This window comes from Prunus mume, linkage group LG3 (genome assembly GCF_029339155.1).
Source record: "Prunus mume cultivar Tortuosa linkage group LG3, ASM2933915v1, whole genome shotgun sequence".
Lineage (NCBI taxonomy): Eukaryota > Viridiplantae > Streptophyta > Magnoliopsida > Rosales > Rosaceae > Prunus > Prunus mume.
The window spans coordinates 14,250,503-14,272,028 of NC_142700.1; the positions used below are offsets into that span (position 1 = coordinate 14,250,503).

General features: G+C 37.3%; 2 protein-coding genes across 2 annotated transcripts; both read left to right on the forward strand.

The window, feature by feature from the left end:
- The first annotated feature begins 777 nt into the window (after positions 1-777).
- ABCG9 (ABC-2 type transporter family protein) lies at positions 778-4,365 on the forward strand. Its single transcript, XM_008228453.3, has 4 exons — positions 778-1,149; positions 1,264-2,035; positions 2,623-2,945; positions 3,482-4,365. Exons 1-4 carry the CDS (start codon positions 1,039-1,041, stop codon positions 4,142-4,144), a joined length of 1,869 nt encoding a protein of 622 aa, XP_008226675.2. The 5' UTR covers positions 778-1,038; the 3' UTR covers positions 4,145-4,365.
- Positions 4,366-11,472: 7,107 nt separating this feature from the next.
- NAC3 (NAC domain containing protein 3) lies at positions 11,473-13,284 on the forward strand. The gene is made up of 3 exons (XM_008228454.3): positions 11,473-11,809; positions 11,915-12,183; positions 12,285-13,284. The coding sequence occupies exons 1-3, from the start codon at positions 11,629-11,631 to the stop codon at positions 12,885-12,887; spliced, it is 1,053 nt and encodes a 350-aa protein (XP_008226676.2). The 5' UTR covers positions 11,473-11,628; the 3' UTR covers positions 12,888-13,284.
- Positions 13,285-21,526: the final 8,242 nt, after the last annotated feature.

A 21,526-nucleotide genomic window follows, 5' to 3' on the forward strand; every position in this document is an offset into this window, starting at 1 on the left:
TGTCGCGTGACCATACTACCGTAATATCATTGAGTATCATTAATTAATTACAACAAAGTCGGCTGTTTTAATAAGCTAGACAACAACTTAGGAATGGGTATTTAACTAATTTTGTTTATATTAATGGGTTCAAGTTAATTACTATACATACTGAAAAAGTGTGCTTTTGTTAAGTATATACCAAAATCTCTCACTGCCATATACCCTTTCTTTTAAAAAAAGAAAAGTGAATAATCTGACTAGAAAGTTTGATAAAAGTTCAATAGTGAAAGTACTCTTTTGATTCATTAATTTGAGTGGGGAAATGGTTACATACTCAGTGAACAACAATAGCAAATGATCCACTTGTTGATGCAACCAAGCAAATGAAGAAAACGTCTACAATTATACCCACCATGGAACCAGCTATATAAATTATGCACCATTCTTTTAGCCTAGCTAGCCTTTTGGTTTCAACAGATGTCCCTGTATAATCTTTGTGCTTAGGCACTTAATCACCATGGAGGAAGAATATTTACACATAATAAGAAAATGGGTAATTAATCTGTCACATATTTTGGTTAAATTTGGCATTAGTGTACAGTCCTCGTTCGTAAATGATCGACCATATGTTTTGGGAAAAAGGGTTTAAGAAGTAGAGTTGTAGTGGGATTGTTCAATCAAGTGATATGTGTGCATGTATGTATATATGTGCTGGCTTGGAGGAAGTGTAACAGAACAGAAGGGCGTACCAGAATTTGAAGCGAAACCCATCAAAAAGGCCGTGTCTGGCTCATCTGTTATATCTCATCTCTCTCGCATGACTTGACTTTCTCTAATTAATTTCACTTCTCCTTCCCAATACTTTTATTGCTTGCCCAGAATTTAATAGTGAGAGAGAGAGAGAGAGAGACAGATAGATAGATAGATCAGCTAGCTATTACATCTGATCTTCTCTTTCAATATCCAAACAAAAGGGAGAGTGGGTTTGATTGTGAGTGAGGGTTTTAGCTCTACAGAGAGACAGAGAGCTCTTTGATATCTCAAGATCACACAAGCATGGAGCAAGAAATGGTGGATTTAGAGATTCAAAGTCAAACTAATACAACATCCGACACTGTTGAAGCCCCAGCTATCTTCAAGAAAGCCATTCGACCCGTCACATTGAAGGTACTCATCAAGATCCTCTTTCTTTTGCTTTCTTGAAAAACTCTTATCACACTTTCACACATTGGTCTTGATTTGTTTTTATTTTATTTTTACCAACTAATCACATTTATGCAGTTTGAGGACGTGGTTTACAAGATCAAACCCAAGAAGAGTACCAAGAACGAAGAGAGAGTGATCTTAAACGGTGTCTCGGGCCTTGTTCAACCCGGGGAGATCCTCGCGATGCTAGGCCCCTCCGGGAGCGGCAAAACAACTCTCCTAACCGCACTTGGAGGCCGGCTCGGCGGTCGACTAGGCGGAGCCATAACCTACAACAATAAATCATTCTCAAACGCAATGAAAAGAAACATCGGCTTTGTAACCCAAGACGACTTTCTCTACCCCCATTTGACAGTCACCGAAACCCTAGTCTACACAGCCCTTCTTCGCTTGCCCAACACGCTATCCAAAGCCGAGAAGACCATGCAAGCCGAGGCTGTGATTATACAACTGGAGTTAACCAAGTGCAAGAACAGTGTCGTTGGGGATGAGTTCTTGAGGGGTGTTTCAGGTGGGGAGAGAAGAAGGGTTAGCATAGGCCAAGAATTACTCGTAAACCCTAGCTTGCTCTTCTTGGATGAGCCCACATCCGGGCTCGATTCGACCACGGCGCAGCGGATTGTTTCGGCATTGTGGGATTTGGCTAGTGGAGGAAGAACTATTGTGATGACAATCCATCAACCTTCAAGTAGGATTTTCTACAAGTTTCATAAGGTGATGTTGTTATCGGAAGGGAATTGTTTGTATTTCGGAAAAGTATCGGAGGTCATGGACTATTTTTCGGGCATTGGCTATGTCCCATTGGTAGCTATGAATCCTGCGGATTTTCTTTTGGACCTTGCCAATGGTATGTTGTTCTTGTTTTTTAATAATTACAAGCTTAATTCCTGATTTCAGCTGTCAAAATCATTATAAATGCGTATATTTTAGTTTGAAATTCTGCATGCATTGTTTTTTGGTTTGATGGATCGTGGGTTCAGTAATTGCATGTAACTTTAGGTCCATCTCTTCGTTCAATGACTACCTTGACTGTGGTGCATAGTTAATTACTGTTCGAACTTCCAAATTGGGTTTGAATAAATTTCTGGGGAAATCCAATTACGACCAGTGAGAATTTATTCTTATGCTTGGGGCTTGGAAATGTTTGTAACATTGTCAGATATGCCTGGGGAATTTGTTCTTATTCAAATTCATGAGAAAATGCATTCGTTATCATCAGTTTTTTATTGCAAGTTTTTTATTATTCTTAATGCCATGTTCTTCTTATTCAAATGCCTGGGGAATTTGTTCTTCTTATTCAATTCAGTTTTGTATTATTCTTAATGCCATGTTTGATATAGGATTTCATTGCAAGTTGTTTGACTACAAGTGTATATTAGATGTTTGTGAAATTGTCTGTGTGAGTAAATATTTTGTTACATTTTACATATGTAGGTCTGGCGCCTGATGGATCGCATGAAAACAAGAGCAAGGTGAAGCAGAGCTTGGCCTTGGCCTACAAGCACAACCGTTTAGATAATCTGAAAGCTGAGATTCAAGAAACCAACTCCAGCCATTTTCAAGATGGATCAGAAAAAAAGAGGTTCGGGAAATGGCCCACAACTTGGTGGCAGCAATTCTCTGTGTTGCTTAGGAGAGGATTGAAAGAGAGGAGGCATGAGTCCTTCTCCAGTCTCAAGATTGGTCAGGTTGTGGCGGTGGCTCTTCTTTCTGGGCTACTATGGTGGCAGTCAGATGTTTCCCACTTGCAGGATCAGGTAAAAACACACTTCCTTCCTCCCCCTTTTCTAGTATTTGCAATATGCATATTTTCTTCTTTTTTTGGTTACTTGGGGAATTTCAATATGCATTCTCATGGGACATATTCCACAAAAATTCTATTCTAATTAGTGCTAATATCAATTATGACCAATTGCTGATTGATACTTCACTTGTCACATATATGATCTGGTTTGTTAATGGGGGTATAAAAAAAAAAGTGTTTCACTATGATTGGTACTATTCAGAGGATGTTTGTTTCTGGGTTTGGCACAATAGTTGAAGTTATAGGCTACAAGTTAAACCCATAGAAAATGTACTTGATCTCTTCTAGCAAGTTCAAATTATAGATATATCGGTAACTTTGAAAATTATGCCAACAAGCATGGCATAATGTATCACTTCATGGAATGCCTAAGTTTCAGTATGCAAAAGAATTTTTTTTCGAGACAACAATTTGCAAGGACATCATAGCTTCTCTAACATAACCCATTTTTAACAACTTGAGAATCTTTTTTGTTGGTTATGTATGCAGACTGGGCTTCTCTTCTTTATGTCTGGATTCTGGGGTTTTTTCCCTCTGTTCCAAGCAATCTTCACCTTCCCCCAAGAGCGCAAGATGCTTGAAAAGGAGAGATCTTCAGGAACATACAGACTCTCCTCCTACTTCATATCAAGGATTGTTGCTGATCTTCCCATGGAGCTTGTCCTTCCAGCCGTATTTGTGACCATAACATATTGGATGGCAGGGCTGAAACCAACAGCAGGACACTTCTTCCACACCTTGCTTGTTCTGCTACTCAGTGTGTTAGTAGCTCAAGGCATGGGGCTTGCTCTTGGGGCTCTGGTAATGGACCAAAAAAAGGCCACTGTTCTTGCATCAGTCCTCATGCTGTCATTTCTTCTAGCTGGAGGTTACTATGTTCAACATGTTCCTGCTTTCATTGGTTGGATCAAATACATCTCCATCAGCAACTACTCATACAAGCTCTTGCTGGGATCTCTATACAGTAAATCTGACACTTACCCATGTGATAGTGGGGTTTGCTTGGTTAGAGAATTCCCAAATATAAAACATGTTGGGCTTGATGGCCAAATAAGTGGTGCTGTTGCTTTGGCGACAATGCTTGTGGGCTATAGGCTAATTGGGTATTTGGCCCTCATGAGGATTGGAGTCACAAAGAAAAAGTATGCTTAGTTTATGGGAAAGTCATAGGAGGCCTATATGATTTGTATAGATGCAGATGCAGTTCTTTTTTCGGATTAGATATTTTGCTTCCCAAGTTAATTTTCCAGTTTGGCTTGTGTTCTAACTACAGACAATATCTGAGAGGCATAAAGTTTGTGGGAGTTTTGATTAGCAAGGTAGTGAACATGTAGACATTTGGTGGAGTAATCTGAGATGGCATATATAAGTAATATATTGTGTCTAGTATTTTTATAATGATGATCATCTCTCCATTCTAGTATTTTAGTGAACTCGTAACACCATGTCGACATCTTTTCTTCCCGCGCGTGCTTCGACTAAAATAGAGAAAACATTAGATATTAATCGAGTAGTCAACCAGAAAAGTGATGAGCTCTTCAATGTGTGAATGGAAAAACCACAAGCACCTATGTCCACTATGAAAATGGGGTTATAATAAGCAACTCACTGAGAGGACTCTAAACTCTCAACTTTAAAAAATTAATATTATCCCACCCACATTGTAAATAAGTTTTTTAAGAAGTAGAGTTGTTGTGGGATTGTTTAGTGACAGAAAATAAGAGAGTGCTTTAGCTGTGAATATAGAAACCAGAACAGAACTTGAAGCAAAACCCATCAAAAGGGGCCTCGTCTAACTCATTTGTTATATCGCATCCCTTTCCCATGATTTGAATTTCTTAATTAATTTCTCTTCTCTTTCCCAAGACCTTAGAGAATATCTTCAAGAAAAACATTCGACCCGTCAAAGTGAAGGTAAAAAACACACACAGGAAAATTTTTGGTTTATGGAAAGTCAGACGATGCCCATATGATTAGTATAGATGCAGATGCAGTTCTTATTTTGGATATAGACATGTTGCTTCCCAAGTTGATTTCCAGTTTGGTTTGTGTTCTAAATACAGACAATATATGGGAGGCATAAAGTTTGAGAGTTTTGATTAACAAGGTAGGTAGGGAGCAGGTAGACAATTGGTGGAGTAATCTGAGATGGCATATATGATAATATATTGTGTCTATGGTATGTTTGGAAACAGTTACACACTGTTTCTAAAATGTCTTTTTTGTGTGTCCTTTTTCTACATTAAACATTTTAAATTCATTAGACATTTATAATTTTAGTGAACTTGTAATACCATATCGACATTTTTTGCTTCGCACGTGTGCGACTATAACAGACAAAACAGTAGATATATTAATCTAGTAGACTCCAAAAAAGTGACGGCATCAAGATATACAACAGCTCCCTCAATGTGAATGAAAAACCACAAGCAGCTCCCAAAGCTCAACTTTAAACCAATGATGTTTCGTGTATGGATATTATCCCACACTGTAAATTATTAACAAGTAAAAAGTAAAGGTCTTCTTAAGAACTCGTTTACAGGATGATATTCCAAACTTGAGGGACAGTTTAGGATTGTTGTTATTTTTTATTTTTTATTTCTAAAGTTGCTTCTCCTGTGCTTTGAAAATAATTAGATATAAAGTAAAGCTGTTCTATATTTGGTAAACAATATTTTTAAAATGTGGTTAGTACAAAAGACAGTGTCAAAACCGTTTGACAAATTTTAATATAAAAATGTTATAACTTACTAAAATAGGCATAATGATGAAAGTGTTATGCGCTAATCATGTGGTGGTGGTGGTAAACGAGATGGAGGTGGAGGTGGTTGTGAAAAATGTGGTGGTGGTAGTGGTGGTGGAGGTTGAGGAGGAGGTGGCGGTCGCGGTGGCGGCGTCTTGTTGGTTGTGGTCGCAAAGGAGGATGTGGTGGTGGTGGAAGTGGCAGTGGTAGAGTTGGATGTGGAGATGGTGTCATTTTTAAAAATTAATGATGGTATTTTGGGAATTAAAAAATTTATTAAGGGTTCATCTCTGCTTCTTTTGAAAGCATCTTTGCAAAGCAACCCGCCTACTTTTAAAAGCTTCTATCAAAAGGTCACTGCTTTTAAAATAATAGGGATATTTTATTTTTTCTAAACACCTTAAACTGCTTCACTTTAAAGTAATGTGGGTTTTAAGCGATAAAAAGCAATCACAAACGGGACTCCATTAAAAATTGAAAAACAGTTGTTTATGGTGCTCATAATTCTTTTTTTTCTTTTTTCTTTTTGTGAAATGGGGTGATTAACCCTAAACACACAAAAACTAAATGACAGAGACACTACGAGTTCCAAGGACTATCAGACCACTCAGATGGTTTAAAAAATAGACTATAAGCAGACTTCACTGAGAAGACCTCATTAGTAGTAGAATTCCATATCTGAGCGTCTGAAGTAGTACCAAAAAAATTAACAAGAATACTAATAATTTGCAGCATAACCTCTTCAGCAAGCACCATTCTGAGTTTGTCAATATCCCACCAACCTCCCTTAATGAAGTAAGATATATGACAATTCAGATCAGAGACAGAAGCATTACCATGGTGCTTAAGCCGAGGCTCATCATTCAACCATTTATCTTGCCAAAACTTCACTTGATCTCTATTGCCAATTCTCCACCCAATACCCTTCACTAACAAATCAGCACCATGGAGGATACCCTTCCATGTAGAAGAGGAGTCAGGCCTTTAAATGAGCGAGGGATCTGGGATGTCCTTACCTTGCAGATACTTAGCCTCACAAATTTTAGCCCATAATCTGCTGTCTTTATTATGAAGCCTTCACCCAATCTTGGCCAACAAGCTCTAATTCATATGAGTTGTTCACTCAAGACCTAAACCACCTTTGCTCTAAGGTCCACAGGCCAAATTCCATTGGCATAAATGAGTTTTGTTTTTCTTTTCATTGCCTCCCCAGAAAAAGTTACGATTAAGCTTATCAAGCTCCTCACAAATACTTGCAGGCAATTTAGTCCTTTACATAGTATAAATTGGGATAAAAGCAGCAACCGCCTTAATAAGAGTGGCTCGCCCAACTAGAGAAAGAAGTTTCCCTTTCCATCCAGCAATTCTTCTGCGTACTTTGTCAAGAAGCCCATTAAAAGTAGCTTTATTAGGCCTATAGTGTAACAAAGGCATGCCCAAATATTTGCTCATATTATCAATCAAATGAGAACCACAAATATTACTGATTTCCTGAGCAGTCTCTTGCATGTATTAGGATAGCAGAAAATAGCAGATTTATCAAAGTCAACAGCTTGTCCCGACGCCTGGCAAAAACCTCCAGACAATCTTTCATGATCTTGGCTTGTTGGGGGCTAGCTTCAACAAACAGCACAAGGTCGTCGACAAAAAAGATATGAGAAATAACTGGCCCAAACTAAGAAGATTTTACAGGCTTCCATACACCTCTGTTAACAGTGTCAAATATAATGTGGGATAATTTCTCAATATACAATACAAACAAGTAGTGGGTAAAATAGGATCCCATTCTTTGGCACAAAAGTCTCAGTGAGCTCCCCATTAAGACAAATATAATAGTGGACAAACTTGACACAGCTCATTACCAATTGACGAAGCATGTGAGGTAACCCCACCTCACCAAATACTTGCTCAATGAAGTACCAATTGAACCTATCATAAGCCTTTGACAAATCGACTTTCTAAGCTATGAAACCTTTTTTGTCTTTCAAAATTTTAAATTTATGCATAAGCTCTTGAGCAATTAGAATATTATCAATTATATGTCCACCTATGACAAAACTAACTTGGTTAGAGCATTTCCAGCAATACAGGCTGGGCTCAGGGGGTTTTGGTCTTGTAGGCGTTCCAAGCAACAAAATGGAGCCGGGCAAGAGGTGGGGGCCAGCACTGGGCTGGCAGAGGTGGGGTTCGGCCCGAGTGCTTACTGGTGGCGTGGCTGGCTCGAGCTCTTCGACCTCCTTTTTCCAAAGAATCCATGGCGTAATTTTTCCCAATAAAAAATTGAAAAAAATTGAAAAAATATTTAAAAAATACCCAAAAAATACTGAAATTGTTCTCTATAAATACCAACCAATACTCTTCACTTTTAACACCAACAACCAATATTTTTGTAATAAAAAATTGAAAAAATACCAAAAAATTACTTCTTTTTTTCTCTCTATACCTTATTTCCATTTTCAACATTTAAGTAAATATTTTTGTCCTTTTACTTTTATTTATTTTTATATTACTCTATTTACTTAAGTTTACAATGTAAATAAGGAAGTACCCCCCCTGTTTGGATTCAAATTTAAATACTAGAAAATCAAATTCCCACCAAATCAAAATATGAAAAATCGGTTTTAGTGCAAAATACGATTTAGGCTAAGAATGATGGCTCATTAAGTCAATATATACTTCATATTAAAATCCCATAAAATCAAGTTTTCTTATTTGATGTGTAAGGAATAAAAGCCGCCAAAAATTTTCTTGAGAAAATGATTATTTCGAAAAACTATTTTTCATACTTGGTCAATATTGCACCTCCGCTAAAAATCTTGAGAAAATGATTTTTCATATGTAGGAACCCAAAAATCTTATCCGAAATATTATCCAAATTAATTGTTTAAGTAAACAAAGTTGTGAAACAAAACAAAAAAAATGAATAGTATTTGCTATAGAAAGCCTAAACTACTGGAAACACATTTTGTTAAGGGAGGTAGGGCAGCCACTATTCACATGAATAGTAGTGTCTTAGGCTCCCCTTGCCATGACAAGGGGCTAACTAGTGAAAGTGTTCTTATGAGTGATGAGGCTAGATAAAACAGATCTCAGTCGTACTCTTAATTCTTTCGATATTCCCTACATCATTTTTTGGGGTGAAAAAATGGGGATATTATTTTATTTTAATTTTTTGGTGAAAAATGGGATATTCTTTCGGTATATCTATGTTAGCAACAAAATGAAGCGAAGCACATTTACGAAAAAGAAAACGTGAGAATAATTGCCACGTTGAAAATATTAAGTCACATCATGAGACTTTACAGTTAAGCAATGATGTAATCATCATTCCCATCGATAGTCAAGTTGAAAGTTGAACCACAGATGCAGCGCCCACCTATAGAATATTACACTTTAAATTAAAATACCCCTTCGTTCTGCACGTGCGAGATTTTTTTTTTTTTTTTTTAATCACGTAGCATAAGTATTTTTTGAATTTTTAAACATGTTGATAAGAGTTGAATTAGGTGGTCCATATACATGTTGGTTGTATTGGTTCTGAAGGATGCACAGTGCACATGCACAGCTAGAAAATTTGACTAGATTGGTTCAAAAGTCCAACATTTACTGGCAACATGTTGAACGCCGAAATGGGCTCACCGGTCTGGTCTCTTTGTTGGTAAAATTCTGGGTATGAACTTTGAATGTCAATGAACATGTGAAACTACAGGTTTAATAAGCGAAACTTTTTACGACGACATTCTAAATGCCGTCGGGAATAAAGCATAAAATATAGATTTGCGTGTGTATATGGTTGTCTCAAATGAATGTGGTAATGAACCCACCATCCCATGCATTTAGGTGCACCAAGCTATGCAGCCAATAATTGATGCACTAGTCAAACCACAACTAAAGTGATTAGATTAATTAATCACAAAGGTCAAAATAAAGGAAAATATTAGGGAGACCTATTGTATTGGTGGGCTCAACTAAATGTGAACGCACATCAGACACACGATAATAATTGTTCTTAATCACTTGAACTTTAAGCCCCTTTCAGTAATTTTGATGTTGAGCAATATAATTGTTCTTAATCATCTGCACTTCATACGCAATATAAATATTAGGGAGACCTATTGTCGTCTTTGAGGAGCGGATCGCTTACTGTTGTGTATTTGTTTATGTAATTTTGCTCTTTTTATACCATATGATTGTATTCAAACTGCAAATCTTTTAATTAAGATTTTGCTCTTGTTTTTAATTGTTACGTTTGGGTTGTAGATTGGCTATTCTAATTATCCATTATATGATATTTTAATAAAATATTATTTTCTTAAAAAGAAAGTAAAAGTGACAAAACCAGAAAGTGCACATAGAAAAAGCTTGGAAAATTCATCAAAGCTCTTTTTTCTTTCAACATATCCGAACCACACAGCACAGTGCTGAAACAAACAATTATTTATTCCGTGATTCAGTGTTCAAAGTTGTAGTTCAAGGCATGAAGCAAAAACTCAAAAGTAGGTACCCCGAATCTCTGTTTCCCATGACAAGTATTCTGCCTTTTTCAAAGGCGAAGCCGTCCAAATGCCACAGAAAACCAGTCGCCTGCCGCCATCTAGCACTATACAATCTGCACGTGGCACAAACCAAAGTCCCCAAAACTTCAAATCCACCCCATAAAAGGAAAAAAAAACAAAACAAACTTAGACCGCTTCTACTTGTCGAAACTTGATCCTCACAGAAACCACATGTCATAACATAAACCTCAAAACCCTTCTACGTGCCCATTTGACTTACAAAAATTGTTCCTTTTTGGCCACGTTTGCAAAATGCTAGAAAAACCCAAATCAATCAAGAACACTCCGGTTCCACCTCTTAAACCTTGACCAACCCACCTCATCATTTTTATCGAATCCCAAATAATACCAAATTTAAAAACTCCAAAACCCTTGTATTAAAATCCAATCCAGTCAAATCAAATCAGCATGCTTGTAGGCTTAGCCCATTGTAGTTGATGAGTGAAAGAAACCCTAAGTTCTGACCTACACACACGCACATCCAAAAAAACACCAATAAAATAATTGAATTGATCACTAATTGAAGAATTGAGACAAAATAAAAGAGTGCACACACACTCTCATGAATTCGAGAGACACTTCCTTATTTCTGTTTTATTGTTATTTTTTTTATGTATCTCTTATCGTTTCATAGATAACATGAGGCGATAAATAGAGGCACGATGAAACGAGAATAAAAAAGTATTTTTTATACAAACTCTCATTGCCAAAGTGCCACCGTCGCACCACTTTTTGTTTCTTTTCTTTCCCTTTCAAGCCTCCCATCTTTTGAAAAAATTCCAGCCTAACTCCCCTCTCATCTGTCCACGTGTTGGCACGTGTCCCATGCCTTGTGTACCGACGTGGGTTAAACCACGCGTGGAAAATGCCTCGCAAAGCCTCAAAAAGATCGAGGCCCCCCTTTTCGCGCCAAGAAAAGCTTCTGGACCCTTTTGCGAACGATCGACACGCGTCTCGTAACGGGGTGAGTCACCACTGTTATATTCGTGACGGTTCATGCACCAAAGCCTAGCAACCGTACTCGCTATCGGATAAGGTCGGCCGCACGATAACGTCGAACTTTAAAAGCATCGCGTGGCAGCTTTTAAACGGTGCATAACTCAAGTGGGCCCCAGCCAGCCCACAGCACGACAAAACGACCGTACTTATCCCCCTCCTGCTTGCTCTATTTAAATAACCGCCACATCTCGGAAACTGAAAAAAAAGAAATAATAATATTTGGGATTTTAGAAATTATTTCAAAATCCCTCTCTCTCTCTCTCTCTCTGTGTTCCATCTTCTCCTCTCTGAAATTTTCTGAATTCACATTTCAAGCCCTGAAATTTTTGTCAGAAAAAATGGGTGTGCCAGAAACCGACCCACTTTCTCAGCTAAGCTTGCCACCGGGGTTTCGATTCTATCCCACAGACGAAGAGCTTCTGGTTCAGTATCTGTGCCGCAAGGTTGCTGGGTACCAATTCAGTCTGCAAATTATAGCTGAAATTGATCTCTACAAGTTCGATCCATGGGTTCTACCAAGTAAGAGCCAAAACCCATTTCTTATTTGACTACTTTATCCCTACCCATTTTCTGATATGGCTCAATTCGAACTATATTGAACAATTTTTCACCTGGGTTTTGCAGGCAAAGCAATATTTGGTGAAAAAGAATGGTACTTTTTCAGTCCAAGGGACCGGAAATATCCAAATGGGTCACGACCCAACAGGGTAGCCGGGTCTGGGTACTGGAAAGCCACCGGCACTGATAAGATCATCACCACTGAAGGTCGAAAAGTTGGGATAAAAAAAGCTCTGGTTTTCTATGTCGGCAAAGCCCCCAAAGGCACCAAGACCAATTGGATTATGCACGAGTACCGTCTAATCGAACCTTCACGCAAAAATGGCAGCTCCAAGGTACTTAATTTTATCGAATTTATATTCTCCCCTGTTTTTTTATATATTTAAATTGATTGTGTGATAATGGTTTAATCTTTGGGTTTTTGTTGTTGTTGCAGTTGGATGAATGGGTTTTGTGTCGTATTTACAAGAAGAGCTCGAGCTCAGCTGCGCAGAAGCCCATGACGACGAGTGTTTCGAGCATAGAGCACAGCAACGGCTCGTCGTCTTCCTGCTCGTCTCAGCTGGACGACGTGCTCGAGTGGCTGCCGGAGATTGACGACCGCTCCTTCACTCTGCCGCGCATAAACTCGCTCAAAACGCTGCAGCAGCAGCAGGAGGACAGCAAGCTCGGGTTTCAGACGGGTTCTGGAAATTTCGACTGGGCGAGTCTCGCCGGGTTCAACGTGGTGCCTGAACTGTGTCCCAATAACGAGCCCCAACAAGGCCAAGGGCAAATGAATGTGAACTATAGCAACAACAATGACATGTACGTCCCTTCGATCCCGCCGCTCTGCCACGTGGAATCGCCGCCGGAGAGGCTCGCGAAGACGGTGGACGAGGAGGTGCAGAGCGGGTTCAGAACTCAGCGGGTTGATAACTCAGGGTTCTTTCAGAACTCGAACGTTATGACTCAGAACTTTTGCAACCCGACCGACCCGTACGGGTACGGTACCCGACTCGGCCGGTCGGGTTTGGGGTTTGGCGGTGGGGAAAAGTGAAAGTAGAAAAGGGAGTGCATGTCGGTAGAGAAATCGAGCAGGGGTGCATTTCTGTAAATACTTGGGATTCTTTGGGCTAACATTTTCGGTTTAGGTGGTGAAAGAAGAGAGTTTGGGAGGAGCTTAGGATTAAAAAAAAAAAAAGGGTGAATGGAAGTTCGCCCCTTCTTTTTTGATGGTTTAGGCCAGATTCAGTGTACTCAGGAGCAGGAAAGGAAGAATCTTTGTACAATTTAATGCAGTTAAATTAGAATGTAATTTCCATCTGTCAGAAAAAGAAAAAAGAAAAAAACCTGGTCAATATTGGCCAGCTCCATTTTTATGGGACATGTTACAAGTCAAAATTTGAATAGTATCATTGAAATAAGCTCATTTAGAGCACCACATTTTAAAACCATATGAATATGTTATTATGACTATTTGGTAATTGCTAATTAGATTTGGTTTTCCCACTGATTTGTATTTATTGTTTGTTTTTCTTTTCTGTGTGTCCATTTCGTGTGCTTGTTTTTCATCTAACGACAATTAACGTGGTGGTAATGCTAACCGGTAACCGGCAACTCGGGTGTGCTTGTTTTTCATCTAACGACAATTAACGTGGTGGTAATGCTAACCAACTCGGGTGTGGAGGAAACTGTGTACTTGAAATAAGTTCAATGTAAATGGATAGCATCAAAAAGGGTGAATGGAGGAGACTTGTCCCTTCCCTTTTGCTGGTTTTTGCCACAGATTCAATGTCTCAAGAAAGAATCTTTGTACAATCTGAGAAGTTGAATTACAAGGTAACTTCCACCTGTCAGGAAAACTGTCGACTTATCCATTGAGACTAAATGAGGGATGGCCTTATCTTCTCTGCGGGAAACTAAGACCTTCCAAAATCTGAAGTGAGAGAATAAATGTTTGATTGGACCTTAATCTCATGAGATTAAAGGAGGTTGCCACAAACATCTTGCTAAGACAATAAATGTGACTGGACCCTAATCCCGATTAGGTTTCCATTAACATCTTGGTAAAAGGTAGACCGCAGCAAACACCTTGATTTAGCAAGTGTTTGTCAATGGGTAACACTTTTCTCAATCCGACTATTTCTTACTCTAGTTCCTTCTCATTCCGATTTTGAGTTAGTAAACATTGCCTTAAACTCTCTTGTTGTAGCGTAGCTGCATCTCGAGACTTATTACTATGCTTGTGTCTGTTTTCCAGTTAGAATATGTCAACATTGACGTATCAATGTTAACTATATCATAATTTGGCGAATATAATACATTGCACTATCATTCAAGACAAATTTCAGCCAAAAAAATAAGACAAATAAAGCTTCATAACTCTTGTAGTGTGTCATGATCTTCATTTATGCTCAAAGCATACGTGTACGTTACATACACGTGTATGGACCATGAGGAAGCCAAGGTAGCCCTCTAGTTGGCTTGGCACTACTCTAATGGCCCACGTCAAGGCTTAGTGGGAAACTTGTAGAACAAGCATTGCTGATCCTTGAGAAACCCTTTTGGACTGAAATCTTTTGACCTAGTATTACTAGTGGCTTGTTCGCTAGTCGCTCACTTGTGATTAAGAAAAATAAATTAAATAATGTATAAATCAATCAAATAAATATCTTCAACCAAAATAAAATAAATTTAACAAACAAATATCTCCGATCGTTCTCTTCAATTAACACATATCGAAAATTATGCACACTATTGAGGTATATGAACAAAGATGGACCAACTAGTAAAATGACGCAGAAGCCCCCAATAATGTGTCTTGATATTGGATAGCTTTTTTTGAGAACTTTTTCTATTGAGATGAGTGATAATATACTAAACTCACATACACTACATGAATACTAAGACTCAAATCCATAATCTTGCCCGGAGAAACAATTACCCTACACCACTATACTAATGAATCTTTTGCATAGTAATAGCTCTTGATTAAGATGAGGGACTGTCAAAGGTCGTACTCTATTAGGTTTGTGATTAATGAAAAATAGTGTGAAAGTGATAATGAATAAATAAAAAGTTAAAAAAACTTTTATTCGGTCAAGTTAATTCGGCATGGTTAGGCTCAACCCTTTTGTGGAGTCGTCTTTTTCTACTTTTGTTTTTCTTTGCTTTTTTTTTTTATTCGGTTGTCTTTTTTGTACAAGATTTTTGTTCTTTAAAAAATAGGGAGTTTCACTAAAACACCCAAAATGGGGGTTGAAATTATAAAAAAACCCAAGCACTATTTAAACATATAAACACACCCAAAACCCATCATTACACACACTCAAAACCCATTTATAAATACACCCAAAAAGTTGACTTTGAGGTTGATTTTGGGTGTGTTTCTATGTTTAAATAGTGCTTGGATTTTTTTATAAATACATGTCTAGAATTGGGTTTATTTATAAATTTGTATAAAAAATAACATATACACAAGGCAAATTTCTTTTCTTTTTTTGGGATTTTTTTTTTTTTTTTTTTTGGGGTTTCATGCATGATTTGTTTTTGGTACAATAGATTGAGAGAGGGGGTTTACACACAAATATTTAAGCGTGGGGTTTTCGAACCCTCTTCCCGCATAGGTGGACTGTGAAGGTGGAAGAGCTCAGTTAGCCGAGAAATTATACAGTACAGTAGTACCATGTGGCATTGACAGCTGATACTACGGACTAATGATAAATTGACACTTGGCGTAGCAGTTTTAAAGGGAAGAGAAACTTTTCTTTACCGGCAGACGTTACGGCCGCGTTATCTCCACGTTAATTCCATTTCTGTTTTTCAGACCCCAAAAAAAACACCCCTTTCTTTTCATTCTAGGGTCAGGAAGAGCAAAGCCTCCACTAATCCTTTGGACGATCGATATTAGAGGATGGATCCTCTTCTCCAAGTTTGAAAATCAAGGCTTCCTTCGATTTCGTAAGATTTTATTATATTTTTTCAGTTTTCTGAGTTATATGTTTGTATGGATGGGGTTCGATTTAAGTTTATTTCTCTTAGCATTCCCTGCAGGTTTCCTCATCTGACAAACTATTTAATCCGTTTTGTGTGGCAGCAACTGAATGAATGTCAGTCAAATTTGTCTGGAACTGAAGACCTAAAGAGGAGGGGTCACGTTAGACCTTAGAAATTGACTTTTTGTCGTCTATTTGTATAGAAATTGATAACCATGCTACCCTCATATCATGTTATACCTATTAGTTCCACAAATGGCATCGAATATTACCACAACTCCGAAACACTCATAATCAACTATTGTCCTTTTATCTTTTCAAAAAGAAGTTTGTCATTCGGTTTTCTTAATCCACTTGCATTGTATAGAAGAACATACGATCTTCAGCTTGTTCGGACTTGAAAAAGTTAATTGAAATTTGAGCATCCCTTGCTTCAAGAGTAAGCATTTCTCTTTATTCACGATATTGTAGTAATCTTTTTTTATAAAATCAACATTTTGAGATCCGCTAACTTACACAATAATCATTCAAACACACAACAATATTGATCTTTTATGCGAAACAGCCAATAAAATATGAGTACATGGTGTATTGCCTGCGTAGTACAATATAAATAGCATGTTACCTCCGGTGTGCATAGAGTTTAGACTTGCTCCGAGTCATGAAGTGCAGACTTTAATGGACCACTTGAGTTATTCTGAAGGTACAGGCTACAGCAACCTAGGGTTTCTTTATGAGAAGATTAAAAATAAAAAAATAAAAAAGAGAGAGAGGGAATTTGGGTAAGTAAACTAACGGCACTAAAAGGAGCTAACGTCTGTCAGTAAAGAAAAATTTCTCCCTCCTTTGAAACTGCTCTGTCAAATGTCAAATTATTATTAGTCTGTGGTACCAGCTGTCAGTAACCAACTGGCTCTTCGGCGTGATTAATTACACAACATATATGCAAAGCCCATCTACACTGGGGATGGTTGGGGTTTGGTTATCGCAACTTTTCAATATTGTGATATGATAAAAAGACAAATTATGAATTGACCGACATATTATGTTATATCGCAATTATCGGAATAAAGAACAACATAATGTTACAAAATTTTGTATAAACCAAAAAAGATTATGCTCATAGTTAAAAATACTGCTGAAATAAGCAGAACTTTCCATCATTGGTAATGATAAACCTCATATATGGAGAGAATGAACTTTATTATTAAAAATAAACCAATACAATCCACAATCAAGCTAGAGATAATCTTGACTAACTCACTAATAACTACCTAACAAAATTACCAACACAATCGATCAGTTTGCAATACTAATTGAAACCCAAGTTTCTACTAAATAAAAATTTAATTATTTACTAATTAAGTTATATTAATTCACTAAATAAGATTTAAAATAATAATAATAATATACAAAGGAAAATTGTCAGTCAGAATGGATCCTTTGCATTTATTGGTCAAATGATTAACAAGATCATAAATTGCCAAAAAAAAAAAAAAAAAAAACTAGCCATTCAACGACACTTTTGACTAAAATGTAATCACACCTATAAGATATTTATAAAAAAAAAGAAAAAGGTTGTTTCTTGAAGCAAGAAACGAAAAGGATGCACTCAAATTTGACTTTATCCTAAATCCAAACCCATGTATAGGGTTGAATACAACTTTTAATCATCTGCATTAAATTAAGGTATAAAAAAGAGATTATAGGTTTTAGGCCTCATCAAGTAAATGTACGGACCTTACCATAGGTAGGTCCTCACTTTGAAGGATTTGACATTGTCCGTAAGTGGCTCGTAGATGTAGTTACTTTAGGATCATCCCAATCAGATGCCAACCAACCATCCACTTCTTCATCCGCATATTAAAGCTGTCGTCCTGCAGTCTTCAGATATGTATTGACCGTTGATTCTTTTGCTTGCACGTGTGGTCAACGTGACACTCATGACTTTGATATCTTCCTTTCGTTTTCTTTTTCCTTTAAAGCTTTTGATTCAAAGACATTGGAGTAATTTTAGTCGTGCAAGTTTTTACAACGTGTGGGAACTTGAATTGATGCCGTGTTGTTTGTTTGTTTGCCCTGGAAAAACGACTTGTATTTGGTTGTGACCTCTTACTAAATACAAATAAAACAAGAAACTTGAATTAAAGCTGTGATTTAAACTCATTCGATGCCAATATGCGATAGAATCTTAGATTGAAGTATGGAAGGATGGATGGTTTAAGGACGGTATTGATTCAATGCTAAGTCACAGAAGCATTCATAAAAGTCAACATGTTACCATCCGGACGGAAAAAAGGAACACTTTTTTTTACAGGAATTCTAAGTTAGTCAAACAAGAAACTATACAAGTTCTATTCTTTTATGCTTTTAATATTTCCCCATTCAAACGTCATGCAATTAGATATGCGTGCATTGGATTAAGAGAGTTTCACATAAAATTCAAGCTACAATTATTAGCCTCAATTTGGAAATGCTATAATGAGGGGTTGTGGGAAGGGTTCTTTTCTTAAATTTTCTTTTCCATGAGAGAAAGGAGGGGAGACTGATGAATAAGTGATAACGATAAGGTGCAATGGTTGAGTTTAATCCAATACAAAGACGTGGACTTATTGAAACCCATTAGATTAATTCAACGGTTAATTTTTTTAAAAATGCGTTGATGCTAAATGCAAATTAATTAAACGTGTTAAAATTAGGTGTTTGAAATGATGCAGAGAGGATGGAACTCAAAACAACCACAACCAATAGGCTCGGTTAAACCAAGCAAAAGCAGACTTCAAACTACAAACTCTCTGTAAAGACTTACTTTGATTTCTTTTCACCTTTTAATTAGAAAGTATTATTTATCTTCCATGAATGTGTTTGCACCTTGTTCTTATTGTACTAGGTCTCTATCAGATAATGGTGGAAGGATCACATTATGCTTGTCTACTCTTTCACTTTCTTTCTCGGCCAAGCTTTTCCCAAAGCCCCACTCTCAAAGCTGAGGTTTACTGCTCTTTGCCCCTTTTAAACTTTTTCAAAAGACTAAAGCTTAAAATGATGTATGCTTTTCTAATTTCCATGGAGGCCCAAAATAATGTTGTCTGGTGATCAAGGCCAGGCCCTGTAGCCCATTCCCAAACCTACCCAGTGCTGGTCGACTAGACTTGGGCCTTATTACAAACATAGCACAAATATGTAACCCCAAAAAAAGTACAAATGCAAAAGTCGGCGGCACGATACGGGTTAATTCGACTTAGGTCTCAAACTGCACACCGAACTAGTATAACATTATGGTTTGGGTTTAAACCTAATAGCGTAATCAAAAGAAGGGAGTTGCTAAGGACACCAAATTTGCATCACAAATGAGGTGGCATATCCAACATCATTACTTCAAATTTAACAAAATTTCCAACATGTACTTTAAAGTAGTTAATTTTTTTATAAAAAATAAAACAGTAATATTAATTTAACCAAAGCCCAAATCAAAACCAAAATATCCCACCACTGCCTAACAATTGCTCCACCACCATCCTATAACCCAAGCAGATAAGATCAGTACAATAGGGAAGGTAATATGCAGAGGATGCTGCAAAAGTATGGGGAAATATGACTTATGACTGTGTCCGCGTTGGAGTTGGAGCTCTATAGTGGTGCAGCGGAGCAAGGAAGGTTAGGTGGTGGTGGGATACATCAGTACTTAATTGTTTGGGACCTTTGATTAATTAAAATAATAATAATTTATTTCCTTTTCTAGAAGAAATTAATGACTCCTAACTACATGTTTGAAATTGTGTTTATTTAAAAGATAAGTATTTTTGCTCACCACTTTAACTCAAGGTGTATCATCACCTCATTACCCTCCTCAACACTTGACACGTGTCTATTGACATAACAATGGTTCCATAAATACAAAGTAAAAAGTTAATAATTGTTATGCCAATGGACACGTGTCAAATGTTGAGAAGGGTGGTGAGAGTACACCTTGGATTAAAATGGTGAGCAAAAATATTTCAATTTAAAAGTGATGATGAGTCATACACTACATCACTTGGGATAGTATTATTGCCAAAAGAAACTAATATGACTAAAATTGAAGTGGGGAGATGCTACAATGAGGGTGAAGATGAACCCAAAGGACCAAGAATCAACCCAAAGCTGCGATGGATGAAGAAATTGTGCAACAAATTCAACGCATGCATTTTCTAATTTAACTGGCAGTGAAGAAATGATTAAGGACTTAGCCCAGAAACCCAATTTCTTCAATTCTCCCAAAATTGAACACATCTTCTAATTTAATTGGGCAGTGAAGAAAGAATTAAGGAATTGCCCATCAATCCAATTCAAATCTCATTCTTTGGTCTGCTAATTCATATTTGAGTTTTGTATTGGTGAAAGGTCTGTAACTTCAAGTCAAATACGTCCATCATTAGTTAACAAGGGAGGGGAAAAGACGCAGATCTGGTGTTTGCCTAAAGAATAAGGTGCAATGGTTAAGTTTTAGTCTAATACAATTATAAGGACGTGGACTTATCAAAACTCATTAGATTAATTTAATAGTTAAGGTTTCTTTTAAATGCGTGTAGATGCGTTGATGCTAGATGGAGAGACTCGGAATCCGTCTAATTTGTATTATACGGGGAAAATGATTAATGTGTATTAATATGTGTTGCATGACTATATATATGCAACACATATTATGACTCTTTGCGAAAGAATTTTCTGAAGCAAATCACTTCTATCACACAATCCAGGATCACACTTATATCTCTCAAGCTCCTTATGAAGTTTGGAGGCCTCCACCAGTAATTCTCTATAAAATAAATGTAGCTGGAGCACTCAAAAACGGGGATTCAATTCATGGGGCAAGTGTGGCTGTTAGAAATAAGTGTGGTGACTTTATGGGTAGACCTGATAATATTGTAGACGACCCGTTAACACAACACGAATTCGCACTAAAATTTCAGTATTCGGGTCCGAGTTATCGTGTCGTGTTGATGTTGCGTTGACCCGTTAGCCACACGTTAAGCTAACAGGTCGTGTCATGTAAATTCGTGAATACCCATTAACTCGTTAAGCTTAGGAGGATTTTTGTAAATTTATATTTTTTCTTTTCTTTTTTCTCCTTCTCTTTCTTCTCTTCCTCCCCCATTCCCCCGACTCTCCCACTATCTTTCTCTCAGTAAGTTTCTTCTCTTTTCATTATTTTTCTCAGAAACCAAACGTAGCTTTCTTTTATGTTCCTATCTCTCTCTCTCTCTCTCTCTCTAGTGGTTTTGTGTGTGGTTTTTTTTTTTTTTTTTAGTTTTCATTTTTTTTATATTTTTTAAATTCTTAATAGGTGAAACGGGTCATGTCGTGTCATTCACGAATTGTAACGGGTCATGTTCGTATTTGACATTTTTCACCTGTTTTCTTATTGTGTTGTGTCGTGTCAACCCTTACGAAAAGTAGGTTGACACGAACACGGCACAAACACTGCAAACACGACGCAAATGCGAGGTCTATTTATCGGTGCACGCGTTAAGCCAATCCAAGCCAATTATGGGGCCAAGCAAATAGAGCTTATGGCTTCAATTGAAGGATTGCATTTTGCTCTTGACATGGACATATATTTGACTTGTGCCATTCTAGAGATGGACACAAAAGAATGCATAACTGGTATTCTTTTGGCGGAGTAATGCAATGGAACATATCGTCTTTTACTTGAAGAAGC